General features: G+C 48.7%; 3 protein-coding genes across 5 annotated transcripts in view; 2 read left to right on the forward strand and 1 right to left on the reverse strand.

The window, feature by feature from the left end:
* TIGAR (TP53 induced glycolysis regulatory phosphatase) overlaps positions 1–25,892 on the forward strand; it is a 1,172,566-nt gene that overhangs the window by 466,550 nt on the left and 680,124 nt on the right. The window lies entirely within an intron of this gene.
* The window catches only part of CCND2 (cyclin D2), a 734,493-nt gene that overhangs the window by 66,796 nt on the left and 641,805 nt on the right, over positions 1–25,892 (forward strand). The window lies entirely within an intron of this gene.
* The window catches only part of CRACR2A (calcium release activated channel regulator 2A), a 119,203-nt gene that overhangs the window by 15,628 nt on the left and 77,683 nt on the right, over positions 1–25,892 (reverse strand). For 2 of the 3 annotated variants that reach the window (XM_050750148.1, XM_050750149.1), the window contains 6 exons: positions 22,220–22,265; positions 19,640–19,746; positions 16,004–16,334; positions 11,472–11,604; positions 5,451–5,532; positions 5,262–5,376 (listed from right to left, as the gene is read on the reverse strand). In XM_050750148.1, the coding sequence (XP_050606105.1) occupies positions 5,262–5,376; positions 5,451–5,532; positions 11,472–11,604; positions 16,004–16,334; positions 19,640–19,746; positions 22,220–22,265 (814 nt within the window). Of the gene's footprint in view, positions 1–4,114; positions 5,141–5,261; positions 5,377–5,450; positions 5,533–11,471; positions 11,605–16,003; positions 16,335–19,639; positions 19,747–22,219; positions 22,266–25,892 lie in introns of those variants that run through there. The other variant, XM_050750150.1, reaches the window with a different exon arrangement.

Below are 25,892 nucleotides of genomic sequence, written 5' to 3' on the forward strand. Positions count from 1 at the left end.
TGCCTTTCTGTGAACTTGAGCTTGTTGGAAGACAGCCTTGTTGAAATTCAAAAGATCACCCATCTCTGACTTTAACAAGAGCTGTCAACTTGCAGCCGTGGATTGGCATTCAGCTCAGAATGTGCAGCTGTTGGGCTTGGTTGGTTGTTGCCTGTGTGCATGTGTGTGTGTGCGTGTGTGTATGTTTTAATATCTATTTGGTAGGAGGCATGAAAAAGCACTTAGCTGGGATAGTGCTGCTATTTCTCTGGAGCCAGAGCAAGAATTTTTTCAGCACATTAAAGCATGCAGTTATGCTAAGAAAAAAATGACTGCAAAATTATATCTTGGGGGTTTCCATATTTATCCATCCCCTGGACTATGAGTCAAAACAAGATTTATTTGTGTGGTTCGTTTTAAACTGCCAGCACTTCAAGCTCAACTTGGAACGTGGAGAAAAAAAAATCAAACTATTTTTTGCACCATGCTGTACATTGTTACCAATGACAAAGATCGCAGAATGAGGTTGAGCTAGCAGCCCAGGAAGGGAGAGGGAAGTGGGCCAGGACCCCTTGAGCTGAAGAACTGTCCTGCTTTGAGAGAGAAGCAAGAAGGACTGAAAAGTAAATGAACACCTGCTTTTCAGGAGCAGATTTCAGCCATGGACCACAGGACAAGAGAGAAGCAGTGCAGTGTGGCAAAGCCCTAGCTCTGCATCGGGTGGTGCTGCTGACAAGTGTGGGCGCCTCTGGGAAAGTCACTTCCTCTTTTTGGATCATAGTTTTTCTTACTTATAAAACAAGAGGTTGCATTAGATTAATCTCCATGTTTTTTTCCAGCTCGGAAACACTGGTCTATTCGGCTTAACTCTGCCAATTCTATTTCACTTCCTCGACTTATATGCCTAGCAATCTAGTGCTATCAGAACGGCAAGAGGCTCTCAACAAGAAGTTCAGCATCCCAGTACTGCAGACACTGGGGGCCAGCAATCTGGCTCTGGGGGAAATACCAGCCCATACAGGCTTGTACAGGCTGGCGTTCTAAATTCTATTTTCTCTACCCGACACAGGCCCCAGAGTCTCCTGATGTCCAGTTTGTCCCACGGCCACACATGGGGCCTTAGAGCCTGACTAGTTTCTTTTCCAGATTGGAATGGTTAAACCAATTCTACCCAACTGAGATAAGAAATCGGGGGTGGGTTGGAAATGCCGAGTTGGCTGAAAGACTGCCTGCAGTGACTTCCCATCAGGCACTCCGGAGAATCGGCACAGAGTACGTCTGGGCCCTGCCTGGGCCTCTTCTGCAGAAGGCCTGCAGGCCAGGTACAGTTGTCTGGGCTGGGTGAAACAGCAGAACAAGGGTAAGGCCACAGCCTTCCCACCTCATCAAGCAGCACCGGTGCTCTCTTGCACCAAAGGATTTTGGTTCCCTCTGGGCTGGAAGGACCCTCCAGAATCTTCTCACCACACACATTCCTGCTCCGTCTTGGCCTCCCAGATACAGAGTCAGATGCCATCATACACTGTAGAATTTGGGGGCCAGGAGGGGGCATTTGGTCTGCTTCCTCGTTGAATGATTGGCCAAAGTTTCATGGCCAGGAAGTGACCAAGATGGGATAGTAAGAACTTCCTTTCAGGGAGCTCCACTACCTCCCCCGAGCATCTGTTCCCACCCCACACAACCTCTTCCAAGAGTAAGTCTTTCCCATGCAGGCACGTACAGCCACTGAAGCCCTTTTTTCTTGTATGCTTTTCAGGTTGAGGGAGGAAGGGGGACTGTGAACAGCTGGCCACCATTCACTTACTAATAAGGCTTCAGAACCTTGAAGACTGTTATTAAAGCTCCCCCTCCACCCTCCCATCTCCGGGCGAGGGAGTTGGTAAAGTGCTTGGAGCTCTTTGGAAAAAGAAGGTGCTCCACAAATATAAGGTACTTATTATTTTCAGTTCCCCTCAGATCAAATTAGGTGTCAAGTTTTAATCTATCACCTGACACCTCTGATTGCTGGTTGCCAAGGCAGAATGACTTAGCTTTTCAAGAATCTAGAGCATAATTGCATTTCTGATGCCACCGTTCCACACCTTTGACACACACTCTGCCATTTGACACAGCCTCCTGCGCTTGTTTCTGAAACTCTGCGCTGCTGAACTGAACGCGTTTCCTGGTCTATCACGCTGAGTCCCAGAGCTCCTGGTGTGTGCTGGACATGCCGTAGAGGCTTAGTAAATTCCTGGTGAGGGGTCACAGGCGTCTTTGAAAATGATTGAGAGCTCTTCTACTCAAAGGGTCATCCCTGGACCACCAGCATCAGCCTCACGTGAGAACTTGCTAGAAACACAGAATGGCAGATCCCAGCCCCGACTTGCTGAAGCAGAGACTGCATTTTAAGAAGGTCCCCAGGAGAGTCCCATATACATTAGGGTTCAAGGAGCACTTGTTTAGGCCAGGAACAGTGGTGGCTGAGAATCAAAATTCCCTGGGGAACTGCTAGTTTTGTTTTGTTTTGTTTTTTCAGGCCCTGAATCACTCTGGGAGAGAAGGCCCTGGCCTCTGTTCCCTTAAAAAGCTCCACATGTGATCCTGATGTTCATCCAGGTTTAGAATCATTAATTAGAGCTTAAATGTATCTTTGGCTAATATCTAAAAAAAAGGAAAAACTCAAACTACAAATCACGTAGAAAAGCCCTGTCTACACATAAACCATTCTGATTTAACTATGGATAGACTCCCCAGCTGAGCTGGGCTTCCCGAGCCCACAGACACACCAAGGCTTCCATGGGCCTCTTAGCAGCCACACGGCGCAGATGCATTTCAGCCCTGTCCCACAAAGGAACGTTTCTGGAGGATGACTAAACTCATGCTTCAAGCTGTGATGATGGCCTTCTGAGATTTCTTCACCTCCACCACCAAACTGTTCCATGCCTTCTTCTAGATCCCAGGCTCTGTGCCAGACAGGAGCCTTAGAAATGACACCCCTTAATGACAGCAGAGAGCACAGTTCCACGAATTTGTCACCATCCATTCCCATTAATCCCAGACCACCTGGAGGCTTAGCCCTAGCACACACCAAAATTTAGATATTGGGGGACAACTAAATGTCTGTGAAAAGGACAGGTGACCTTGGAGAAGTTAGGGCTTCCCTTTCTTCACTTTTGAAGGAGATGGCTATACTAGACAGGAGATTTTTAAAGGGAATCCCTTTTGTCTAACAAAATTGTACTTGACCTCCAATATGCTGAAAAAGGCAAGGCAGCTCTGACAGAGATGGGGGACGAGGGATCCGGATCCATGACCACTAAACCTTTCCCTGCAGCCCCCCTATCTCTGGGGAATGTCAGTCTGATTCCAGGGCTCCAAGGAAGAAAGTCTGGAAACCCTTGGATTAGGTAATCCCTAACTTCTCTCCTGGTGCTTAACTTCTGTAAGGAAGATAAATCTGCTTGGTGCTGCCAACAACAAAAGTAAAAAAAGAAAAGAAGAGAAAAATCATGTCATAAACTCCAAAGTTTAGAAAGGAATTACGGCCGGATTCACCCATACCATTTGCTTCTATTATTAGTTTGGCGTATAGGCAATCTACCAGCTACATTTCAAAACTTGCATTTTTCTCATTTATAAGTGTGTTAGGCACAGTAATTTTGAGAAATAATAGGTATTAGGCAAATTCTTGAGAAACCCTTGAATCTGGCTTCCATTCTGTTCCTTATTTTTTCTTGGTGATCAGAAGGATGCACATTAACAAGAGAGAGATGGGTGACCTAGACAGGCGAAACTACAGAGAAACAGATTTGGGTGAAAGGGATCACGGATCTTAGAGCCGAAAGGGTCAAAGACATCGACAACTCCAAGATTCTGCCTTCAGAGCAATGTGGTATCCATTCATTCATCCAGTAGTTGTTGGCCTCACGCAAAGCATCCAGGTTATGGCAACGAAGATGCAGCTTCTGTTCTTAGGCAGCACGGAGACACAGGCTGGTAAAGAAGCGATTTGTAGGCCGGGCGCGGTGGCTCAAGCCTGTAATCCCAGCACTTTGGGAGGCCAAGACGGGCGGATCACGAGGTCAGGAGATCGAGACCATCCTAGCTAACCCGGTGAAATCCCGTCTCTACTAAAAAATACAAAAAACTAGCTGGGCGAGGTGGCGGGCGCCTGTAGTCCCAGCTACTCGGGAGGCTGAGGCAGGAGAATGGCGTGAACCCGGGAGGCAGAGCTTGCAGTGAGCCGAGATCCGGCCACTGCACTCCAGCCTAGGCGACAGAGCGAGACTCCGTCTCAAAAAAAAAAAAGAAGCGATTTGTAGCAGCGTGGTAAGTATGTGACAGTATATGCAAGGTATTATGGACTTGGAGCAGAGAGCTGAACATAAGCTTCATGAGGGCCGCAGCTTTGTCTCTTTTATTCACTGCTAGGACTCCCAGGCCCTAGAATAGTGCCTGCAGGTGTTTTTAACAAATAAATGAACAAACCACGAATCCTGCTGGTGGAAGGGGTGGGACATCCTACTTGGCTGTTCTGTGAAGGAATCAGCCGAGGCCTGGTAAAGAGCAATTTGTAGCTTGTCCACACTGGCATTGGCCTTGAGAAGCCTGCATTGGAGTGGTGGAAAAACTTTTAAAAAGCACGTACAAAGCGACACATTGCAAGTAGGAATCATAAAAGTAGAGTCTCCCAGATAATTCAGAATGCAAAGATAACACAGTTGCTCTTGGGCCCTGCCAAGACCCTTGATTTTGAGGTGAGCCTGGAGCCCTCACATTCTGGATCAACCTCCTCTTGTGTGAAGAGCTGTGACAGAGGCCCCCAAACATTGCATGGTGTGGCTCCTGGGCAGGGCATAGCTGGGCCTACTGGAGCTGGAAAGACTCGGGGGGTGGGGAGAGGTGCTGGTCAGAATGAGGGAAGAATCTGGTTGTGATTCAAACACTGAGTTCTCCAGGACCCTTCCTTGACACTCCACTATGTCCCCTCTCCCAATCCAGTCCCATTCACTCATGGCCCAGCAACGACACAGCTGCTGGCATAATCTGGATTTTCCGTGTCCCTCTCTCCACGAGGGCAGGGACTGTGTCTGTCTTGTGTCTGTCTTCTGGGTCCCCAGGAACTAGCCTGGTACCGGGAACTCGGATGAACAGAGGAACAAATGCCTGCATCAGTTTGCTCCTGGAAAAGGCAAGTTCTGAATCAGATTTTGAAAGTGCAGAGGCTCGGGTGGGAGATGGACAGAGAAGAAAAGAGAAGCTACAATCAAGCCTAAACGCTCCTACGAAGGTCGCCAGCTCACCTCCACGCTGCTCAGCCACCGCCGGACCGACAGGAACGACTGCTTGTCTGTGAGATCGTACATGACGATGACACCATCGGCCTTTCTGAAGAACTGCTGGGTGATGCACCGGTACCTGCCACAGAAGGGCCACGGGTCAGGCATGTATGACCTTCCCTCTGGAGCCCCGAACTTCAGGCAGCTCCTCACCTCTCCTGCCCAGCCGTGTCCCACAGCTGCAGGGCCACCTGAGAGTCGTCCACATTCACCGTCTTCACACGGTAGTCAATGCCTGCAGGGTGAAACGGGCCTGTCAGGGCTGCCCTGGGCCAGGGCACCTCACTTCCAAATCAGGAAACGAGGCTTCCAATGTCTGAAATCACATCAGGCCCAAGGTGACAACCCTCCTTGTGCAGCTCGTGGGAGGCAAAATGGAGAAAGGAACAGAGCACTGGATGGGGAGGCATATGGGACTTCAGCTCTGGTCCTGTCTCTGCCACTTATTAGCTGTGGAACCTTGATCAGATCACTTAACCACTCTGAACTGCGGGCTCTTCACTGTAATACAAGCCATACGCTCTTTCTTTCCCTCCCTTCCTCCCTCCTTCCCTCCCTCTTTTCCTTCCTTCCTTCCCCCTTCCTCCCTCCCTCTCCCCCAACTTACTTTCTTTCTTTCTTTCTTTCTTTCTTTCTTTCTTTCTTTCTTTCTTTCTTTCTTTCTTTCTTTCTTTCTTTCTTTCTTTTTCTTCCTTCCTTTCTTTCCTTTCTCTTTCTTTTCTTTCTTTCCTTTCTCTTTCTTTTCTTTCTTTCTTTTTCTTTCCTTTCTTTCTCTTTCTTTCTTTCTTTCTCTTTCCTTCTCTTTCTCTCTCTCTCTCTCTCTTTCTCTGTTTTTCTTTTACCTAAAATCCTTTAAAAGGCCCCCTAGTAAAAATCAAATGTCCTACGGGGATGGCCTCCATCAACCAATCCAAAGGTATGTGGAGGAAGAAGAAGGAGGGGAGGAGGAACAGGAGGAGGAGGGTAGGAACTGGCAGGTAGAGGAAAGGACAGAACAGAAGGGGTAAGAGAAAAAAATCACAGGCAACGTTCACCCTTGACATGGGTTAGGGCTCCTAATCCTACCACTGGGCTGTTCACAACCATCTCTCCAGGGGTGTGACCCTACCTGGGGTCCTCAACCCCAGAGAGAGGGGGCAAGGTCAGTGAAGTGCATTCTGCACCCCACAGCAGCTGTCAGAGGTCAGGACCTCAACCCAGGCGTTTTAATACAGGTCTTCTCCACTCCTGCATCCTGTAAGAATATTCGCAAAGGCATAAAGAGGTTCAAAAGTACATCCCGCCACCAGCACCATAAGTTCGAGATCTTAGAACGTTAGGGTATCTCCCACAACCTTCAGAAAGGCCTCTGGAGGGCTCAGGAAGACAAACAGCTACAGCAGCTTGGACAGAGAGAGACAGAAGAGACCAAACAGACAACAAAGAGGCAGTAAATGGAAAAGGCCATCCCAGCCGCTGCTGCTGGGCAAAGGCTACTGCATTAAGGACTCACGAGTGAGGAGAGGCGGGGGGATCATCCACTTCCAGAATGTCAGGGGCAGCAGGGAGTCTGGAGGCCCTCAGCTTCACAGACGGGGGTCAGAGAGGACTGCGATTGTCTGGGCTGAGAGTGATTTCTCCCATTAACAGAATGCTATTTCCAGTGTTTCTATGTGCTGCCTCTCTACCTTCACAGAGTCCCCCTGTGACATCCATGTGAGTTATCTGCACACACATGTGCACACACGCATATATACTCAAACACACACATTCACACACACACCGAGAGATGAGGCACGAGTCATGAGCAGTCGTGCCCTGCCCGAGCTGGTCTGGTAGCCAGGTGAGCTGCAATCCCAGCTCTGAGGCTGACTGCCACTCCTGGAGCCAGACTCAGGGCACAGGACACGGGCAGCTTTGTTTCACCTAGAAGGCCCAGGACTAAGTGCTCCCAGCAAAACAGATGACAGTGGCTGGAAGGTGAATCCAAGGGTGCGTTTTCTTCCTGGCTAGAAGTGGAGGGGCTTTCCTGGTCTGTGCTCTGGGAGACAGAAGGGGCTGCCTGCTTTCTGGTAACAACTGAAGGGAAAGGCATCCATGGTCATACAGTTTCAGGGCCAGATCCAAAACCAGCCAGTGCTCCCCGAGGACGGAGCCTTCTGCCCGCTGGTAAGGCTTTGCAGGTAGAGCGGCAGGGAGTTTGCTGGGGCAGCTGGGTCTTGGTTGCCCTCAGCTCCTGCTCTACCTCATGGGCTAGGTGCTTTGCTGGAGGACAGGCAGCTGTCTCTGGCGAGGAGTGAGATGCGCAAAAGAGTGTGCTGGAAAAATGCTCGGTGCCGTGGTGAGCTTGGTGAGACTCCCTGCTGAACACGTGATGTGTTTCTCTCTGCAGCCTCAGACAGGCAGGCCGAGGAAGCAGATAAACAGGCTCCTGGGGGCTGGGTGTGAGGGACACAAGGAGAAGACGAGGGGGTGGGGATGAAGAGGCAGCGTGTGCAAACATGAAGCCAGAGAACACAAGTCCAACAGGATAGTAACACGGAATAAGTGGGGACCGGAGGGCCTGGATTAAACTGATTTAAAGACGACCACCAGTTCTGAAATCCCAGGAGGCAAGAGACCTGTGTTGTGCGTTCCTGTCTCAGCTCTGCCACTGACCATGGGTGCAGCTCATTTTGCGGGGGTTCTCCCTCCTCATCGGTAGACAGCAGTGGGATGGAGGTATGAAGGGATGAAGGGGCTAAGTTGGATGTTCACAATCTTTAGGTGCGGCTGGAACATTCAACTATCACATCGAGGTGACCCTTGTTTGCAAGCGAATTGCTTCCCGAAGGATGGCTCAAGTCAGGAGCCTCCTGGCACCTTGAAAGGTGCTGTGGAGATGGTGTGGGTTAGTGCTGGGCTGATGGTTGCCAGGAGGGTGACCTTAACCTTTCTCGAGGTGACAGCCCTGAGCTGTCATAAGGCAGGAGCAATGGGGAGCAGTGGCAGCAAGTTGCTCTGGAGAAATACCCTAGGGAGCTGCTACAGGGATTTCTCTGTAGAGATGGGCAGTGGGACAGACACTGGACCGGTGGCCAAGAAAGGGCTGGGGCATTCTGCCAGAAACAGCTTCTGGAAGAAACACCTTGGGTTCTGGCCTGTGACCTAATGCAGGGAGGTTGTGCACCAGTGTGGTGTAGTGGGAAGAACGCTGGACTTGGAGTCCTGGGTTCCAGGGAGTTTGGTTAACTCGAATGATCAGTCTGTTGTGGATCTCCATTTTCTCACTTACAACATGAGAGGATGTAATTAGACCATTCCTAAGGTTCCTTCCAGATCTAGCATTCTGCAAAAACCATCAGTGTTGTCTCCAGGATGCCTGCAGGGCTCAAGCACCTGCTCTTGAAGGAGCAGGCTGGGCCCTGGGTGGGGCAGGCAGGGTGCCCTAGTCACCAGTCACACTGTAGCAACTTGCATTTCACACAAGCCACTGGTCCAGTACAAAACATGCTCTCATGAGGGAGTGGGAGACCAGGAAGTTGGAGGACCCCTCGGAGGATGGAGGTGAGCTGGAAGAACAGCCAAAGCCCTGCCACTGGGCTGTAACTGCTGCCCTTGACAGGAGATTGGATGGAGTCCTGTTCTGGGGGTGGGCAGTTTTGGCCCGAGAGGCTGTGACTCTGTGGCTGTTATATCTCTTTAAAGGGGGCAGCCTGCAGGTGGCTGGTGCGACATCTGCTTCCTGACATGTGTCCCAGAGCAGGGCCTGCAGTGTGGCAGGGAAACTAATTTGAGCTGCTGCTCAAGCATGTGTGGAGTGGTGTGATGAAGGGCATCCTGATTTGGAACCTTTGGTTTTTTTTTTCCCCTTCCTAAACTGTAGGGTGTTTCCATAATTGGCCTCCTGGGAAGTGCAAATGAGTCTGATTTTCTATTTTTCAGGGCCTTCCATCTCAGGGCCACAAGTTGAAAATGTAAACAGACCCTGATTTTGTTGTCAGGAGAGGCAGGCCACATGCACACTGCTCGGGGGACATGGCTCTGAGGCCTGCGGGCTGGGCACCCTCTCCCTGCCTCCCCTAGGCCTGTGCCAGAGCCAAGACCGTAGGGCCTCCCCCATGGAATGCCCTCAGGGAGGGCAAGTTGACCTCCCAGGCGCTGTCTCCTGTGTTACCACACTCAGCACACTCCCAGCTGCCCCTCCCTCGAGACCAGACGTGGCCAGGCTCTTCTGGGTTTGGTTTGCAGGCTCGTGCTTCTTCCCATCTGGGTCCCAATTTTTGTCTTGGGATGCTCTCAGTCTCTGGGTGAAGTTGAGCAGAAGGAAAGGGATGGGAAGATATTCCAGGTGTGGTAACAGTGTAAGAAAAGGCCCGGCAGGAAGGACGGGACACCTGAAGCACACAGTCACAGACCCCTCTCTGGGAGAAATGTTAGAAAGGTCAGTTCAGGGTAAGAGAAGGAAAATGGAGTTTCCCCAGGCAGGCCTCTGGGCTGCTCAAAGTTGGTCTTGTAGAACCAGCTTGTCACACAGCCAAAGGTCAAAGATGGTTGAGTCAGAGACCTAGGCTTGGAGGCAGTCTTAGGGTGCTAATATGATTTGGATTTGTGTCCCCACCAAGATCTCATATTCAATTATAATCCCCAATGTTGGAGGTGGGTCCTGGGGCAGGTGATTGGATCATGGGGGTGGATCCTTCATGAATGGTTTAGCACCATCCCTTTTCCTCATGATAGAGTTCTCACGAGATCTGGTTGTTTAAAAGTTTGTAGCACCTCCCCTGCCCGCTATTCCTCCTGCTCTGGCCATGTAAGACGTGCCCGCTTTCCCTTTGCCTTTCGCCATAACTGTAAGTTTCCTGAGGCCTCCCCAGCCATGCTTCCTGAACAGCCTGCAGAACCATGAGCCAGTTAAACCTCTTTTCTTTATAAATTACCAGTCTCAGGCATTTCTTTATAGCAGTGCAAAAACAGACATACAGGGACCCAGTTGCAACCTCTCATTTTTCAAATGACAGAAAATTGAAGCCCTAAGAGGCATCACATCCTCTTGAGGTCACGCAGCTTGTCAGTGGCAGGGCCTGGATGAGGACTCAGGACTTCTGATGTCTTACTGAACCTCAGAAGCCCCTCCTTCCTGCACCAACCTCTGCTCACCTCCAGAGGCAGATAAGCATCCTCACCTCTCATGGGGTGCTAAGTGCATACAACTCAATTGAGGGACGCTATGGCATGGAATAGAAGGTAGTTGAGGGGAAGATATCAGCACCAACCCACTGATGGGAATGTGAACAAGCCTCTAACCTCTCTGGACCTCAGTTTCCTGATCTGTCGACTGGGCTGAACAGTACCTGTCCCCTAGGGTTGTTGTGGAGATAGATGGAAAGGATGACTATAAAAGCTTCTGGTAAATATTCAGGTCATACAAATACATTTTCAAGTACAGTTGACTTATCAGCTTGGTAGAACAGGCATGCAATGTATTTGTTTTTTGTTGAGTGATTCACCTTCCTGTTGAGTGATTCAAGCTAAAAGGTCCGTATGCCCTTGGGTCTCACCACATATTCCAATGCAACCCTCAACTGTGGGTGAAGGGATTAAAGGCCTCTATTTAAATAAAATATCACCCAGAGTGGGAACACATTAAGCCACGATCATCCATTAATGGCTGAGCCTAATGAGCTTCCACATTGAAGTCCAGCTGTCACCCAGCAGGCTGGGGACTTAGGACAGATACAATGTGAAGAAGCCTTCCAGGAGTGAGGCCAGGATGTAGCAGGCCCTCAGGAAGGCAGGGGCATGTGTGGCCGGATGTGGGTCTCGGGAGGAGTCCCAGGCAGTTCTGGGGGAGCAGGAAGACCCAGGGCCCTGCTGACAGCGGGGAGGAGTGGTCAAAGGAAGGGGGCACTCATTGAAGCGGGGAAGGGGACCCAAATCTACCTTTACCAAATTTAGTTCCGTAAACCCAGGGTTGGATTTACGAAGCACTCCGCGGTCCCATCACACACAGGGTGAGCGTAGCAGCGCGAGGGGAGGCGGCTTCATCTTGCCCCTCCCAGCCTCTCTGTTGAACACAGCAGACACCAGCATCCCTATCAGCCAATCCCCGTGGCCCTTCCAATGGGCCTCTAATGCCCCCTCCCCTGGGCCTCCTTCTCATAAAGTCCTTTCCCAGAGATGGGCCTGGGACCCCCCTCAGGGAGGAGAACTCACCCACAGTGGCCGCCATGCCTGGGGAGAACCGGTCCTCACAGAACCTCCTCAGGAAGGACGTCTTCCCCACCGCGGAATTGCCGACGAACACAATCTTGAAGAGCCGGTCTGGGGTGGAGGGAGAGCTTTCCTCCTGCGGACGGCACACAGTCTGACCAACTGCAGGGAATGGTCCTGCCAGCCCCTGCCCCAGCCACCAGAGGCCCTTCACCCATCCCCACAGTGGCCCTCAGGGGGTGCAGACCGGCCTCCAGACCTGCACCAGGGAGGCTGCCACAGCCTCAGAATGCAGTGAGCATAGTCGGTCTTGGGGCATGGAGGCTTTTTCCAGCATCCGCAGAAGGGAGGAGAAACAGCCACCCAGGTGACATGTGCTGTCCACCTCCTGTGGCAGGGAGGCAGACGCCGACCCTGGATTCCGGTGGGGTGGAGGAGGCAGCACGTTCACGGATAAGGACAGCTCAGTGCTCCAAGTGCGACAGGGCGCAGAGGAGGGGCCTTACCACCATGGCCTCCCAAAGTGCTGCTTTTACAGGTGTGAGCCACCATGCCCAGCCCACAATTCCTCCAAGAGGAGGCAGGAATTTTTTCTGTAGGGAAGGACAAGGTGGGGCGTTTGCAGAGAGAAGGAGAGAAGGATGAAAGAAGGCTTATACACATCACGGGGACAGAGACGTCCCAGGTTGGGACAGGGAGTTCCTTATTTCAGCCCTATCCTTGGCAGCCTGGACTAAACGGAGAATGCTCTGGCCTCCCTGAATATTGCTCTCCATGCATCTCATCAGCTCCCATCGAGGCACCGCCATCCTCCTTGTGTAACTGAGGCACGAGGGTCTCCACTCAGGAAGCTGGGAAATGCTAGGCTGCTGGGCAAAGCTTCCCAGAGTCAGTCAGTCACTGCTGCTTTGTCTCTTGGGCCCCGCAGAGGGAAAGGGCTGGGACACGAAAGCCCAGAGGGGAGTGAAGTTGACCTAGGACAAAAAGCAAGTAGGAGGTAGAGTAAGGAGCCGCCTTCCAGCACAGCCTGCTGCTGAGGAATGATCATTCACTCCAGGGACCTGCCACTCAACCGCAGGCATCGCGCCTTCAGGCCCAGCTCAGCGATGCCTGATCACATGGGGAGGCTCTTTTGAATCTATTTCAAAGTGAATTTGGGGGAATTAGCTCCTCTCATTAAGCAAATACTATAATGTAGTGGCAGTTGTATTAGCAGTACTTGAGTTTCAGATAAAAAGCCATTAACTGCCTTTTGGAGAGAAATCAATTCCATGCAGTATTTAGGAGAGAATTCAAGGTCAACTACAAAAATTTAAACTAAAAGTTAAAAAAAAAAATAACCACCAACCTGCACTCAAAAACTATGCCTCCTGCCCCATTTTCTTTATTCATGCCATGCACAAGGGCACCAATTCTCTGCTGGTCCCTGTACCTTTAATTGTTATTTGTTTGAGACTAAAACTCAGTGTATCGATCTAATACACCCAAGCACAGTACAGGGCAGGGAAGGTGAAACCCAGGATGGCAGGAAATGGTCCTGGTGGGAGAGGTGTTGCCTGATCCTTAGCCCTGTGGCCACCGCCCCTCCTCAGGAAGAGCACTTTTATTTTGCCCATAGACACATCAACGGCTCAGCATCAGGCAGGACTCACCTCACAGGGGCAGCAAACTCTCAGGTATGTTCATGCACTTAACCCACTGTCCCCTCTGGGGGACAGGCCACCTGCCACAGGAAAATAAGATGGCTGGATTGCGGGGAGGGGGCTGGAGAAGCAGTACCTGGCTGGCAAGTCAGAAGATCTCTTCTCATCCTCCCTCCTTTCATGCTTTTTAATGTAAAAAATAAGCCTTTAAAAAATAAAATTATGCTAATGTTTCAAATTAGGAAATGCACAAAAGTAGAGGGGAAATTAATTCTTCCTAATCTACCCTACCACCCTGAAGTGGTCACTATTCATATCTTTTTATTTTTTAAGAGACTGGGTTGCATTCTGTTGCCCAGGCTGGAGTGCAGTGGTACAATCACAGCAGCCTTGAACTCCTGGGCTCAGAACTCCTGCCTCAGCCCCTGGAGCAGCTAGGACTACAGGTATGCATCAACGCGTCTGGCTAATTTTCTTACTTTTTGTAAAGACCGGGTCTTGCTATGTTGCTTAGGCTGGTCTTGAACTCCTGGCCTCAAGCTGTCCTCCCACCATGGCCTCCCAAAGTGCTGCTTTTACAGGTGTGAGCCACCATGCCCAGCCCACAATTCATATCTTGATGCATTCCTTTCAGCTTTTTAAAATATCATCTTTGTTTTATTTATAGAAATTTGAGATACATATAATTTTATCCTACTTTATCATATATTATTAACTTACAATTTTTTTAGTCACTAAAGATTTTTGAAAATATTTTTAACAGCTGTATAATATTCTAGTGAATTAATATACTATGCCTTATGTCCCTATTATTGGACATTTTTCTTTCAACTGTTTGCTATTATAAATAACTCTTGCATTCTTGAGTTCAATCTTTGTCTGATTTTGGTTACTTCCTTACGAAGAATTCCCAGCAGTAGAAGTGCCGGTTCAAAGGATGTGCTATTTTTAAGTTTTTGATTCATATTACCAAATGGGTTTCCAGAAGGGTTGTACCAATTTACACCTCACCAGCCTTATATGGGAGGGCCTGCCTTGCAGGAGCCTTCAAACAAGCATACCTTCCCTGCTGGAGCTGTGGTGTGGCTGCCAGTAAATCGTACTTCCTCCCTGCTGCAGTTCTGTCCCCAGCACGACGGCAGCAGGACCTCGTGGAGTGGGCACAGAAGTGAGAGAGCTCGGTGAGGAGGGCTGGGCTCCCCATCACTGTGGGCCTGGCCTCTCCCCTCTGAGCTCCAACTTTCCCATCTGTCAATGGGGAGAATAAATGTCTGACCTGACTCATCAGATAGCGGTGAGGATAAAATGCCACAGCGGATGTTTGAGCAGATGCTTGAGCCTTTTTCTTCATCCTCAGCTCCTACTGACCTCATGACACTTCTTTCACATTTTAGGGGGACATCTTGGAGTTATATAAGACCCTACTTGTACCCACCGCCAGCAAGTGTAGGTCTGTGCATTGAAGGGGATGCGGAAGGGCATGCAGGAGGGAGGGGGACCCCACATTGGTGCCACCCAGCTCTCCACTCTCCCCTTGCACCAGGGCCCGTGAGGAGTGATCTGCAGGCATGAGTCTTAATCCTGGTCTGAGAATGGTAACCTATGCCAGGAAGTCCATTAGGTAGCTCACACCCTAAGGCAGCCACTGGGAAAAGTTCAAGGTGGCAAAGGCTCAGTTCTCAATGGCTGCGGTGGCGTGCAGGCAGGAGCCTCTTTCAGACTGTTGTGGATCGTTCTAAAGCTGTTCCAGAAGGCTGAGTGCAGGATGAGGGCTCAAGGAGCCTATTCCGAGGCCTGAGTCCCAAACGAGGCAAAGAGCATCTATCACCATGAGCCAGGGGAGCCACTTTTCATATGGTCTCCCTTTTCCTACAGAATTTAGCAGGAAGGCCTGGTGGGAAGTACAGGGTCACACTGAAGAGAGGAGCAGGCGGGGAATGTCGGAATGAAAGTGGGATTCGCTGATTAAGAACCAAGAGAAAAATGATGGTATGCAAACTTTCTAAAGCAGGGCCTGGCTCTGCTAAGAGCAGTTACAAAGCATGCAACTTTAAAAGTATATGAAATTGCATGCTAGGAGCCTAGCATACAGTCTATCTTAAGTAGGTGCTCAATTAATGCTTTTGAATCCGAGTCAGAAGAGAGGGCACAGGGTCGGGAATGGGGCAAACAACTGTGTGATATGATGAGGTTTCTTTTCAAATAATCTGATCAATCTTTTATTCTTTAATTCATAGTACCCCCCCTCCCCTGGCTTTTTTCTCCTTTTTTTCCTTCTTGCCTTTGTTAGATGCCCAGGCACACCACAGTACCAAGTGTTATCAGTACCAGCTCACATTCCTTTTCTTATTTGGAAAGAGGACGAACTTTCTGGTTCATTACAGACACCCCTTGCCCTTTCGCTCCACTTTCTTTTACGTGCCCACCCTATCTTTAAAAATCAAATGTTTAACCAGCCGGGATTAGATTGTACGACCCGACTCCAGCCAATGGGGAAAGGGTACAGGGCAGGACTTGCATCAGAAATAAACATGCATCTCATGCCCCTTCGTTCAGGTGTGCTCTCATGGCAACTGGCCAAGGAGGCACCCCTCTGCGCAGAAGTAAAATTGCTTTGCTAAGAATCCTTTGTTCGAGTGTTCAATTTCCTAAGGATTTTGAGCGTTATTCCAAACACAATGGAGGTTTAAGGAGAATTTATCCGGATCCCTGGGTCTCCCTGCATGACACTCAGCTAAATGGGGGAAAGTGGTATTTGGAGGACACAGATGTGGTGAATCACTGGACCTGCAGCATCTGACCTCCTGAGCTGCCTCTCGGGCGTTTGGCCTCAAATGCAAGGGACAGATCATAGAAGCGATGTCCATGAACCAACGTAGGATGAGCCCTTACCTTACACACAGCTTCTTTTCCAACAGGCTGCCCTCGGGGGGACGTGGGGGTGAGTTTCAAGGGTGGGGCCTCCTGGATTTGTCCCTGTGCCCCTTGGTCAGAGACCTCTTCCTCTTCTGGGCATTTGCTCAGGGGTTGCTCAAAGCCGCCATCCAGGAGCTGGGGCAGGGGGTCTTCTTCAATGGAGATGATTCTGCGGAGAGGCCGGGGGTATGGACCCCCAGGCCCTGGCTCCCCGGTTCCTGGCTCCTCTTCTGTTAGGGGATATCCACTCAGGCCCAGGGAGCTTCTCCTTGGGATGCCAAACACCTCCTCCTCCTCCTCTGACTGGCTATTGGGGCGGGGAAGAGAGAAGAGTTGGGAGGATTTCACAAAATATTTCAACACGGGCTGCATGACGGCTTTTGTGACAAACAGATAACCAGGGAGCATCACACCTTTGGAGAAGAGCACTCTGGGAAAGGGAAGAACAAACCAGCCAGCATTCTGCAGCTCATTCACTCAACACGCTTACACTAAGTGCCTGCTGCCACTGCTGAGGCAGATGATGACACAGATGATGATGATGATGACGACGACCAAGCATTAAGTACAGATGCCATTTACAGATGGACATAATTCCTGTCCTCATGGAATACTTGATTTAGTGGGGGACTAAAGCAATAATGACACAAATAAATACATCATTTACAAATTGTGAGACTGCTATGAAGGAGAAGGAAAGGTTGTAAAGAAAGAAGTCTCAGACTCAGATACAAAGCACCCTGATTAACATTAGCAGGTGGCCTTGGCTCTGCTCCCAGCGCCAGCCATTACTAACTGTGTGTCCTTGGGTAAGACACTTCAACTCTTCAGGCCTTGCTGTAAAATGTGGCCCATCTGCTCTGTCTATTCACAAATAAGACAATACATAAAAACAGACATGTTTGCAAAACATCCTCAGCAGTGTGAGGGGTGCTGTTGCTCTGGGAGGGCCCCCCACCTCCAGATAGAGCAGGTCTGCTGGTTCACAGGCAGCTGCCCCCTGGACAGGAGGCTTTGGGTCAGAAGAAAACCAGGCAGAGCATCCCCATCCACCTCTCCTTCCTCTCCCTTTCTCTTCCTCTTTCTGTATCCCTGGAAGTCAAAATCAGGAGTAAATGGTCTCAGAGGCCTAAGCACACACTTGCTTCTAGAAGCATTTGAGCACTAAGGGCAAGGAGAAGCTGTAGGCAGTGCAGGGAAGGAGGGAACTGGATGTGGGGGTCAGTGCAGAGTCTGTACTTTCAGAAGGTTTGAGAGCAAAGGCCTCACAGAAATTGTCTTAAGGGAAGTTTGACAGGGAGGACCTTAAGTCCAGAATTGAAACACACACAGACACACGCAAATACACACACACACACGCACACACACACATGCACACATGCACGCAGACTAGAAAAGAAAATGGAATGGGGATGAAGCAATGGGGCGATAGGACCAAAGGAGAAAGGAACTAAATGAAGGACACAGACTATGTAGAACAGAGAAATACATTTTCTTTTGCTCCCTGATTTAAAATATATATTACTCTTAAAGATCAACAGTAGAAAGGAAAAAGAAAAAAAAAAAAAGCAGGTATCACCATCCTGAAATTAACTGTGATTCTGAAAGACAAATTACAATATAGTGCTTGCTTGCGGAAAGGGTGAATTAGTTTGGATTACCTGATATAAAAATAAAGGATTTGCAGCAATTAAAGCACCTTTCCCTTGACTTATAAACACAGTTTTAAAAAAGCCAAATGTCTTCTTTCCAGCAAACTTCCTATATATTGTATCAAGCTTATAAAGTGCTTATTTGTTTTAGAACACAATTGGTATTCCCATCTACTTTTACTCTGCTTATACACACCAAAGTGAATATTTGTGTGTACACATGAGCAAGTATGCACACACAGCATGTTTTTTCAAAGGCTGTGCAACCAGAAAAGAAATAGCCACTTAAATAGGCCTTAAAACAAAGCATTCATTGGAAAAAGCTTTTTATCTGGGAAATTCTCAAGCACTACTGCCATTCTGCAATACCTGCATCACGGCACGACTGAGTTCATTTTTGGTTTGACCACCAAGTGCTCTCTGCCATTAGTAGGGACAGCAGCTATTTTTGGCAAAGTCTGCATTAGAATTTGGGGCTCACAATTTGTCGCTTACTTGATTATTGTCTGCTTCTACCACTCAACCAGAAATTCAATGACACAGAGGTAGGTCCATTTTGCTCACTACTGTATATCCAGCAAATAGCACAGCACCTCACACACAGTAGACACTCAATAAATATGTATTAAGTGAGCATTTAATAACAGAGATTAATGGTAGGACCCATGTCTAATTTTTTTTTGGAGGCTTTACGGAACTCAAAAGAATGTCTGGAACACAGTAGGTAAACAGTAAACGTCTGTTCAATCAATCAGTCAATCCATTCCATTCTGAGGAACCAACGGGCCAATCACTATTGCAGAAATTGGGCTCCCAAATTGTATCTCATTATTCAGCTATTTAGAACAAGAATTCATGATGATCAGGCCCAAAGGTTTGACTGATGAGCTGATTTACATCTCCAGAGTCACTTCCCCTTTGCATATCTTTTCATTTCATGCTTGCAGTCTTCAAGGTCTCTCTGGGTCTGATACTGAAGGGTCAGGTACCTCTATCTCTCTGTGGCCATCTATGTGGACACAGCACATGCCAAAACGAAGAGCGGGCAGGGGACTGGTTTGTCTCTGAATGAGCAACGAGCCAACCCTTGGGTACTCAAGCTCAATCATGTGCTGCCCAAGAGCAACAAAATGCGTTACGTTTGAGTTAATTAAATATAAGTCATTGAAACGATCTGTCAAGCACAGGCCCCAGTCTTGTCTGTGAAAGGAGTTAACTATTAGAGATTCTATTTGACACTTTAATTAACCTTCATAGCCAATATAGTCATGTTCCTAAAAACCCAAGTGCATCGGCCGGGCACAGTGGCTCGCACCTGTAATCCTAGCACTTTGGGAGGCCGAGGCGGGCAGATCGCGAGGTCAGGAGTTCAAGACCAGTCCTGGCCAACATGGAGAAACCCCGTCTTTACTAAAAATACAAAAATTAGATGGGCGTGGTGGCGCACCTCTGTAATCCCAGCTATTTGGGAGGCTGAGGCAGGACGATCGCTTGAACCTGGGAGGCAGAGGTTGCAGTGAGCCAAGATCGTGCCACTGCACTCTGGCCTGGGTGACAAAGCAAGACTCTGTCTCAAACAACAACAACAACAACAAAAACCTCAAAACCGAGCGCATCCATTCTGCTCAGCGACAACAGTGTTACCTAGCTACACACTCCATCCCTCTCTCCCTTGACCCCTCTCCTCTGCTGCTACACAGTCCCTCTCTGCAGACACACAATAGGGTGGGGCAGCCTCAGAAGGCAATGGTCTGTCCTGGGGGGTTTGCTCTGCACATTACCCTCTGGCTTGGATGTCAGAACAGGGAGGGGAATGTGTTCCAAGATTTGAGGGGAGTGAGTGCAGCTGACCTCAGTTTCCTCACCTTTCAAGGGGTCAGCAGGCACTGAGTGTGGGCCCAGAGCCAGCTCCCAGTGAGCCCGACATTAATGAAGAGATGAGCAAGTAGAGATGACTTACCTCCTAAGAATCCCTCTGCCGTCCACATATTTGCCTATCACGGAGCCAGATCTGTTTTTCCAGCTTGCCCTGGAAGCAGCTGTGTTTGCTGTGGCTGCCTTATTTTTCTGTAGAAACACAAAATGCCCTTAGATCCATGCCTATTTGCCCTGATGTTTGAACAGAAAAGGGCTCAAGATTCCCACCTTATAGACTAGGCTCTACACAAAACTCTGAGGGAAGTAAGCAGTGTTCTGGTCACCCCGTTAGCATTTACCCACTCTTCCCTTTCGCCATCATCCCTTACCAGAATCCCTCCATCTCCTTTCCAGTTATCTCATCAAATGAACAAATACACAGTTTATAGCCTGGAGTCCATCCTGTTATTCACAGGAGCACTGATCATTTGTAAAAGGAAAAAGAAGAAGAGATAAATGTTTAATGCGTATTTTCTATACATATTTCTAATGCACATAGAAAATACGCATTAAACATTTATCTCTTCTGAAAAAAATACATCTATATTTTTGAAACAGGGTCTTGCTCTGTCTCCCAGGTCAGAGTGCAATGGCATGATCACAGCGCACTGCAGCCTCAAACTCCTGCACTCAAGCAATCCTCTAGCCTCAGCCTCCTGGGTAGCTAGGACTATAGGCACCCTACCATGCCTGGCTAATTTTCTCATTTTTTTGTGGAGATGGAACCTTGCCATGTTGCCCAGGTTGGTCTTGAATTCTTGACCTTAAGTGATCCTCCCGTCTCACTCTCCCAAAGTACTGGGATTACAGGAGTGAGCCACCACGCCTGGTCAGACAGAAAAAAGAAAAAATATTTACAGGTATAAAAAATTCTGTGAATCTTTAATTCACACTCTACTGTATGGCTCCAATCGCTTTTTATTTCTAAAGTCTCAGATGTAATGAGAAAGTAACTAGCCAGGAGGATCAATTAACTCAGTGTTCTGTCCATGTAACTCCTGAGTAGCATAAGGCAGTTCAGCTTTTTGGTGGAAGTAGGCTGGGTGTAGATAAATTACTAACATCTGTAACACAGAACCTGGGTGGAGCAGGGGTTTACAACCCCCTTAGCCTATGCTCCCTGACAGACGTCTTCCAGGAGATGAGGCGGGAGAGTTAGACTGCAGGAAATATCTCTCGTTAATTAGCCATCCCATGATTCCCAATGATCCTTAATGAGAGGAGGGGCTGCAATGCTCCCAGGGCCCCGGAAGGTATGGCTATGCTGATTCCAAATTCATCTTCAATTCTTATTCAGTTTGTCCCTCTTTCTTTGATTCCCCACAGGAGTTCTGTAATTTCATGCCCCTTTCAAAGCAGAATCAGTTTGGCAGGTAAAGGGGAGGGAGGTGAGGGGATTAGGGTGACATTTGGTTGGAAGTTTTAAAATAAGTTCAGTGTTACTTCTAAAACAATGATAACCATTATCATCATCAAACAAACATGTGTAGGCTTAAGTCTTGCTCTAATAGTATACATAGGTGGGTGGCAGAGATGTCTGCTGCCAGTAAGTGATGGAAAAGAAACTGTGGCGTAATGCGGTCCCTCAGGGATGTGCGATTATAAAGCAGGTCAGATCTAATGTAGGGCAAACCAGCCACCTTCTGCTGACCATATCTAGGTCACTGTTCAGCTAAGGGTCCAACACACAACAACATCCCCTTTCCAAGAATCTTTCTCAAAGATTCCTATTGTATGGAGCGGGGATGGGAATTTGCTTTCCTCATGTGACAGTGGGGGTCATGGTCCAAGGTGGTAAATGACTTGCCCAGGGACACACATGAAATTCGTAGGATGGTCATCCTGATAATTAGGAAGTCACATCAATCAATTTGGCCTTCAGTTTTCTTCCCTTCAGAGCACCCAGTGGCTCCTGTTTAAAGGGGAAAATGAGTAACAGCATGGAATCCTAGGTTTTAGCCAATGTGGTCCACAGTGAAGGCCTTTAAATAAATATAGGATTTCACATCATTTAGGAAAGTATATACAGATATATAAAAACATACATATATACACACACATATACACATTATACACACACTATATATATACTACATATATATATAGAGAGAGAGAGAGAGAAAGAGAGAGCGAGCCATGGTACTCAGGTATGGAAGAATAGGGGTCCCTATAGGATAGAGAAAAATTGTTCATAAAATCAAGTATGAAAACAGTGAAATACACATTTCTAATGTGGTCTATGACAGTATAAAAAGGAAAATTTTCAGCGAGATAAAAATTTAAATGAAGAAGAAAGCTGTGAGCATTTTGGTTTAGAAGCGATAATGACATTTCAACTGCGCCATCTCATGGATAGAACTATCATTTCTGCATCCAAGAAACGTGCGACCCTCCCAAATATTTTCGTCTTGTTGTGCCAAGAGGAAACCGCGTTACTGTTAACGCACTGTTACCCAGCAGGCCACCCTGAATTTTTATTAATTGCAAAACGTTTTTATGCTATCATCCTGCTAAATAGATCCCAAGTGTCAGGACATCGCTGGGCCAGTCTCGACATGGATCTGGCTGTCCCGTGGACCACAGCCCTTGGTCCCCCACAGGTAAGGGAGAACTGGCCAATTACCTGAAAACATATGTCCCGTTCATCCCGAAGGTGCTTGTTCCTTTCCCTGTGGATGGTAAAGGGGAATCTATTCAAACATGGAGTTTGCAGTTGACAGATCCAACGGCAGCCAATTCGCTAGTCAGATGGGTGCAGGGGAAGGGGTGGTGTGGAAGACCAGGGAGTCTGTGGAATCTCCTTCCGCAGGGATGTGATTAATGGCAGAGGATAGTTTGTGTGTACAGATAGGTACACACCGACGTGGGGGATAGACTGAATGCCCTTGAGACACCCATGGCCCACCAGGATGATGCGTGGCCTCTCCTATTATTAGGGGCACCGCCTCTAGAGGGGACCCCAGCATTCCAGCTCCACCTGGGAGCTTCCCACTGGGCTCCCTCTTTCTTTCTCTCTGTGCACCATTCATTCATCCATTCATGCACGCATGCACGCATTCACTCAAACGTCTCCTGAGCACCCACTGCATGTCAGGCACTCTTCTAGCCATCAAGGTCACACCAATGACCAAAACAAAACCTTCCTGCCTCACAGAACGTGTATTTTAGTGGAGGGGTATCTGTTATTGAGAAAATAAAGCGGGAAAGTGGAGTAAAAGAAGCCAGAGGGTGGAGCAGTATTTCAACTACGGTGGTCAGTGACGCCCTCACTGACAAGACAGCATTTGTGCAGAACCGTGAAGGAGTGGGAGAAGCATTCCAGGCAGAGGAGGGGCTAGGGCAAAGCCTTGTGCTGGGATACACCTAGTGTGAGCAAGAAACAGAAAGGAGGAAGTAGAGAGCCCAAAGGGTAAGTAGTTAGGAGATGAAGCCAGAGAAAAAGTGGATGGTGGTCAGGACCTGCCTCTTCACAGCCCTGTGGGCCACTGTACGAACTTTTGATTTTTACTCCAGATGAGATATGAAGCCAAGGGGCTGGGGGCGGTGAGGGTGAAGCAGCTGGCAAAGGAATGTCAAGATCTGGCTCCACTTTTCAAAGGATCCCCCTGGATGTGGTGTTAAGAATAGACTGCCGGGGGCAAGCGTGGGGCCCTGACACTTGAGGAATATTTTTAGTAACATGGAGGTCACCGGCCACTGGGGTAAGAACTGTTTTTGTGGAACAGCAGGCGGGGAAAGGCCTGATTGGTGGGTTGAGAATGTGAAGAAAAGGAGTGGAGACAGTGAATGTGAACAACTCTTCTGAACATTTCGTTGTAAAGGGGTTGAAGAAATGGCAAGTAGCTGGGTGGGGAAGTGAGGACAAGAGATGTTAGACAAGAAATATTAGAGTACCTTTGTAGGTATCTTCAAAAGAGATAAAACTGACAATGGAGGAGAGAAAGAACTAACGCTGGAATAGTCCTTGAGGAGCCGGGAAGGGACGGGCTCTAATTCTAGAGTGTGAGTTGGGCACAGGGGTTGGGGGTGGCCTCTGTGATGAGCATGGGGAGTACATCCACCGTAACAGAGAAGAAGGCAGAGACATGGGCATGCGAGGAAGCTCTTATCGAATGGTTCCAGCTGTGAAACAGGAGCAAGCGTGAGGATGGAAAAGGAGGAGTCTTTTCTCCAGGACTTAAAGTAGGAGCAGTTGGGTAAGTGAGTTGACTGGGTCTGCTGTGCGACGGCGGAATGCACTTGGGGTTCACAACTGGGAACTTCATCCATTAACACAAGAGGTGGAGAGGGCAGGCCAGATGACCTCAAAGTGCTTAGCAGTTTCGTGATTCTATGACCAGCGGCCTCTGAACAAATCTACACTTCTGAAGGGAAAGGGAGGGCACAGCCATGGTTAGGCCCTAATCATCACAACGCTGCCATTTATGGGGGCACTGTCTGTGGGCCAGGCGCTCTGCTAAGTGTGTTGTACACTATAGAAAGAGATTTTAGGTGGGGCCTGAGGAGTCACCACCAGGGCGACGGACTTCCAATTCCGCCAGTCTTACAGAAAACATTAGGAATGTGCCAGGGTGGTTTTCAGTTACCTGCATGAGGTGAGCAGGCAGGCACACAGCCAGGGCCTTCCGAACAAGTCAGGAGGGACATGGAGGTTATTTTACAAGTCCTGAGAATGGCAAAGTGAGCTGCTCATGCCAGAGGGACCCTCACTCGGCACGGAGCTGTGAGTTAGCACCCTTGCACCTGAGCGAGGACCTTGGGAGACCTGGAAAGTCCCACCATTTTTGGAAAGCATGCTGCATTGTTTCTTCCTTTGTCGCTTCCTGCTTTATGCGGATGTGGCCATCCCCACACAGAAGCCTCAGTATTTAAAGAAACGTATCTGCTTTTGTTCACATCGCTGCTCTACTGTAATTCCTACTCACAAGTATCATCTTATCCTCAAAAGAACCCTGTAAGCTAGACATGGGAAAATTAAGACTCGGGTTGGTTAAGTCAACTGCCCAAGGTCACACAAGCGAATGAGAGGAAGTGCTGGGTTTTGAATCAGATCCAGCTTCAAAGTGCTTGTTCCTAATCAAGTGCCCTGAAATTGCTCGTGTTTGCACCCACCGTCCTTCGGATGGCAGCCCTTCTCACCCCGTCATACCCCAGCTGTCGTCCTGATTCCACCACCATCCCACCCCTGCCCTCCCCCGATATTCCCGCTATCCCCCACGCCCACTGCAGCATTCTCTCTCCCTTGATTCCCGGTGGTTTCACTGTGAGGGAGAGATGTGCCATGAGGCCTTCCCTCCAGCTCTCAGCTTTCATTAGCCAGCGGGACTTAAGCTTGGTAACCCTGGATCGATGGCACAGGAAGGCCTCAGTCCCTTTGTGATTCTGCACAAATGCTATAGCCTCCATTAAAAAGACCCGCACGTATTTGTAGAGAGCTGCCTTGGCATTCTCCCCTGCGCATTCTCTTTGAATCTACCCTTTCATTTTTTCCTCAATGCGATAGAAAAAAAAGACCCCAAACTTGTCCTTATCCATTTTGTTCTCTTCCTTTTACTCAAGCCTTCCTAAGAATCAAGACCTTCTCGCAAATGGATCACAACTTGGTCACCTCAGAACCCCCCTGCATGTTCCCTGGCTCTGGAGGCCTGACCAAATCATGTACTGAGCACAGTCAATCTGCAACGCATTCAGGTTGAAGCACTTTTCCATTTGGTAGCGTCATAGATGCCAGACAGAGTGAGCATCCCTTGCTTTCACAAAAACAAAAACCTTCATAACATAACTGGGAAGTGATTCAAAACCACTTGCACTTCAAAAATCAGAACCCAAAGTCCTTCTGTTTCCTCACCATTCCCCCGGAGGTGCCCAGCCGGCAGCGACTTACAAACGTCACGGGCAGCACCAAAACTTCCATCTTTCCCCACACAGGTTTGTGTTTCTGAGGAGGGGAGGGTGGTGCACATTCCAGACCCGTCGACTTTGAGTTTATTGCCGGGGGTCTCTGAAGGCTGAGGAAGCTTTTTCTTGGTGCTCTGTTTGCAATTCATTTACTCATTCAATAAACACGAACAGAACATAGCCGAGTTACGCATTTCCAGCGAGGAGCTGCGTTGCCTGTGGTAAATCACCTCATTCCTCGAATATCAACTTCCCCGTCAGTTAATTCCTGTGAATTAACTGCCCTACTCACCTAACAGTTTTGCTGAAGATGAAAGAGATGATATTTCTGGCATAGATTAAATGCTCAATAAACCCAGCTCTGCTCCCAGGTGATCCCGTACCAAGCATGGTCCTGT

Source organism: Macaca thibetana, chromosome 11 (genome assembly GCF_024542745.1).
Source record: "Macaca thibetana thibetana isolate TM-01 chromosome 11, ASM2454274v1, whole genome shotgun sequence".
Lineage (NCBI taxonomy): Eukaryota > Metazoa > Chordata > Mammalia > Primates > Cercopithecidae > Macaca > Macaca thibetana.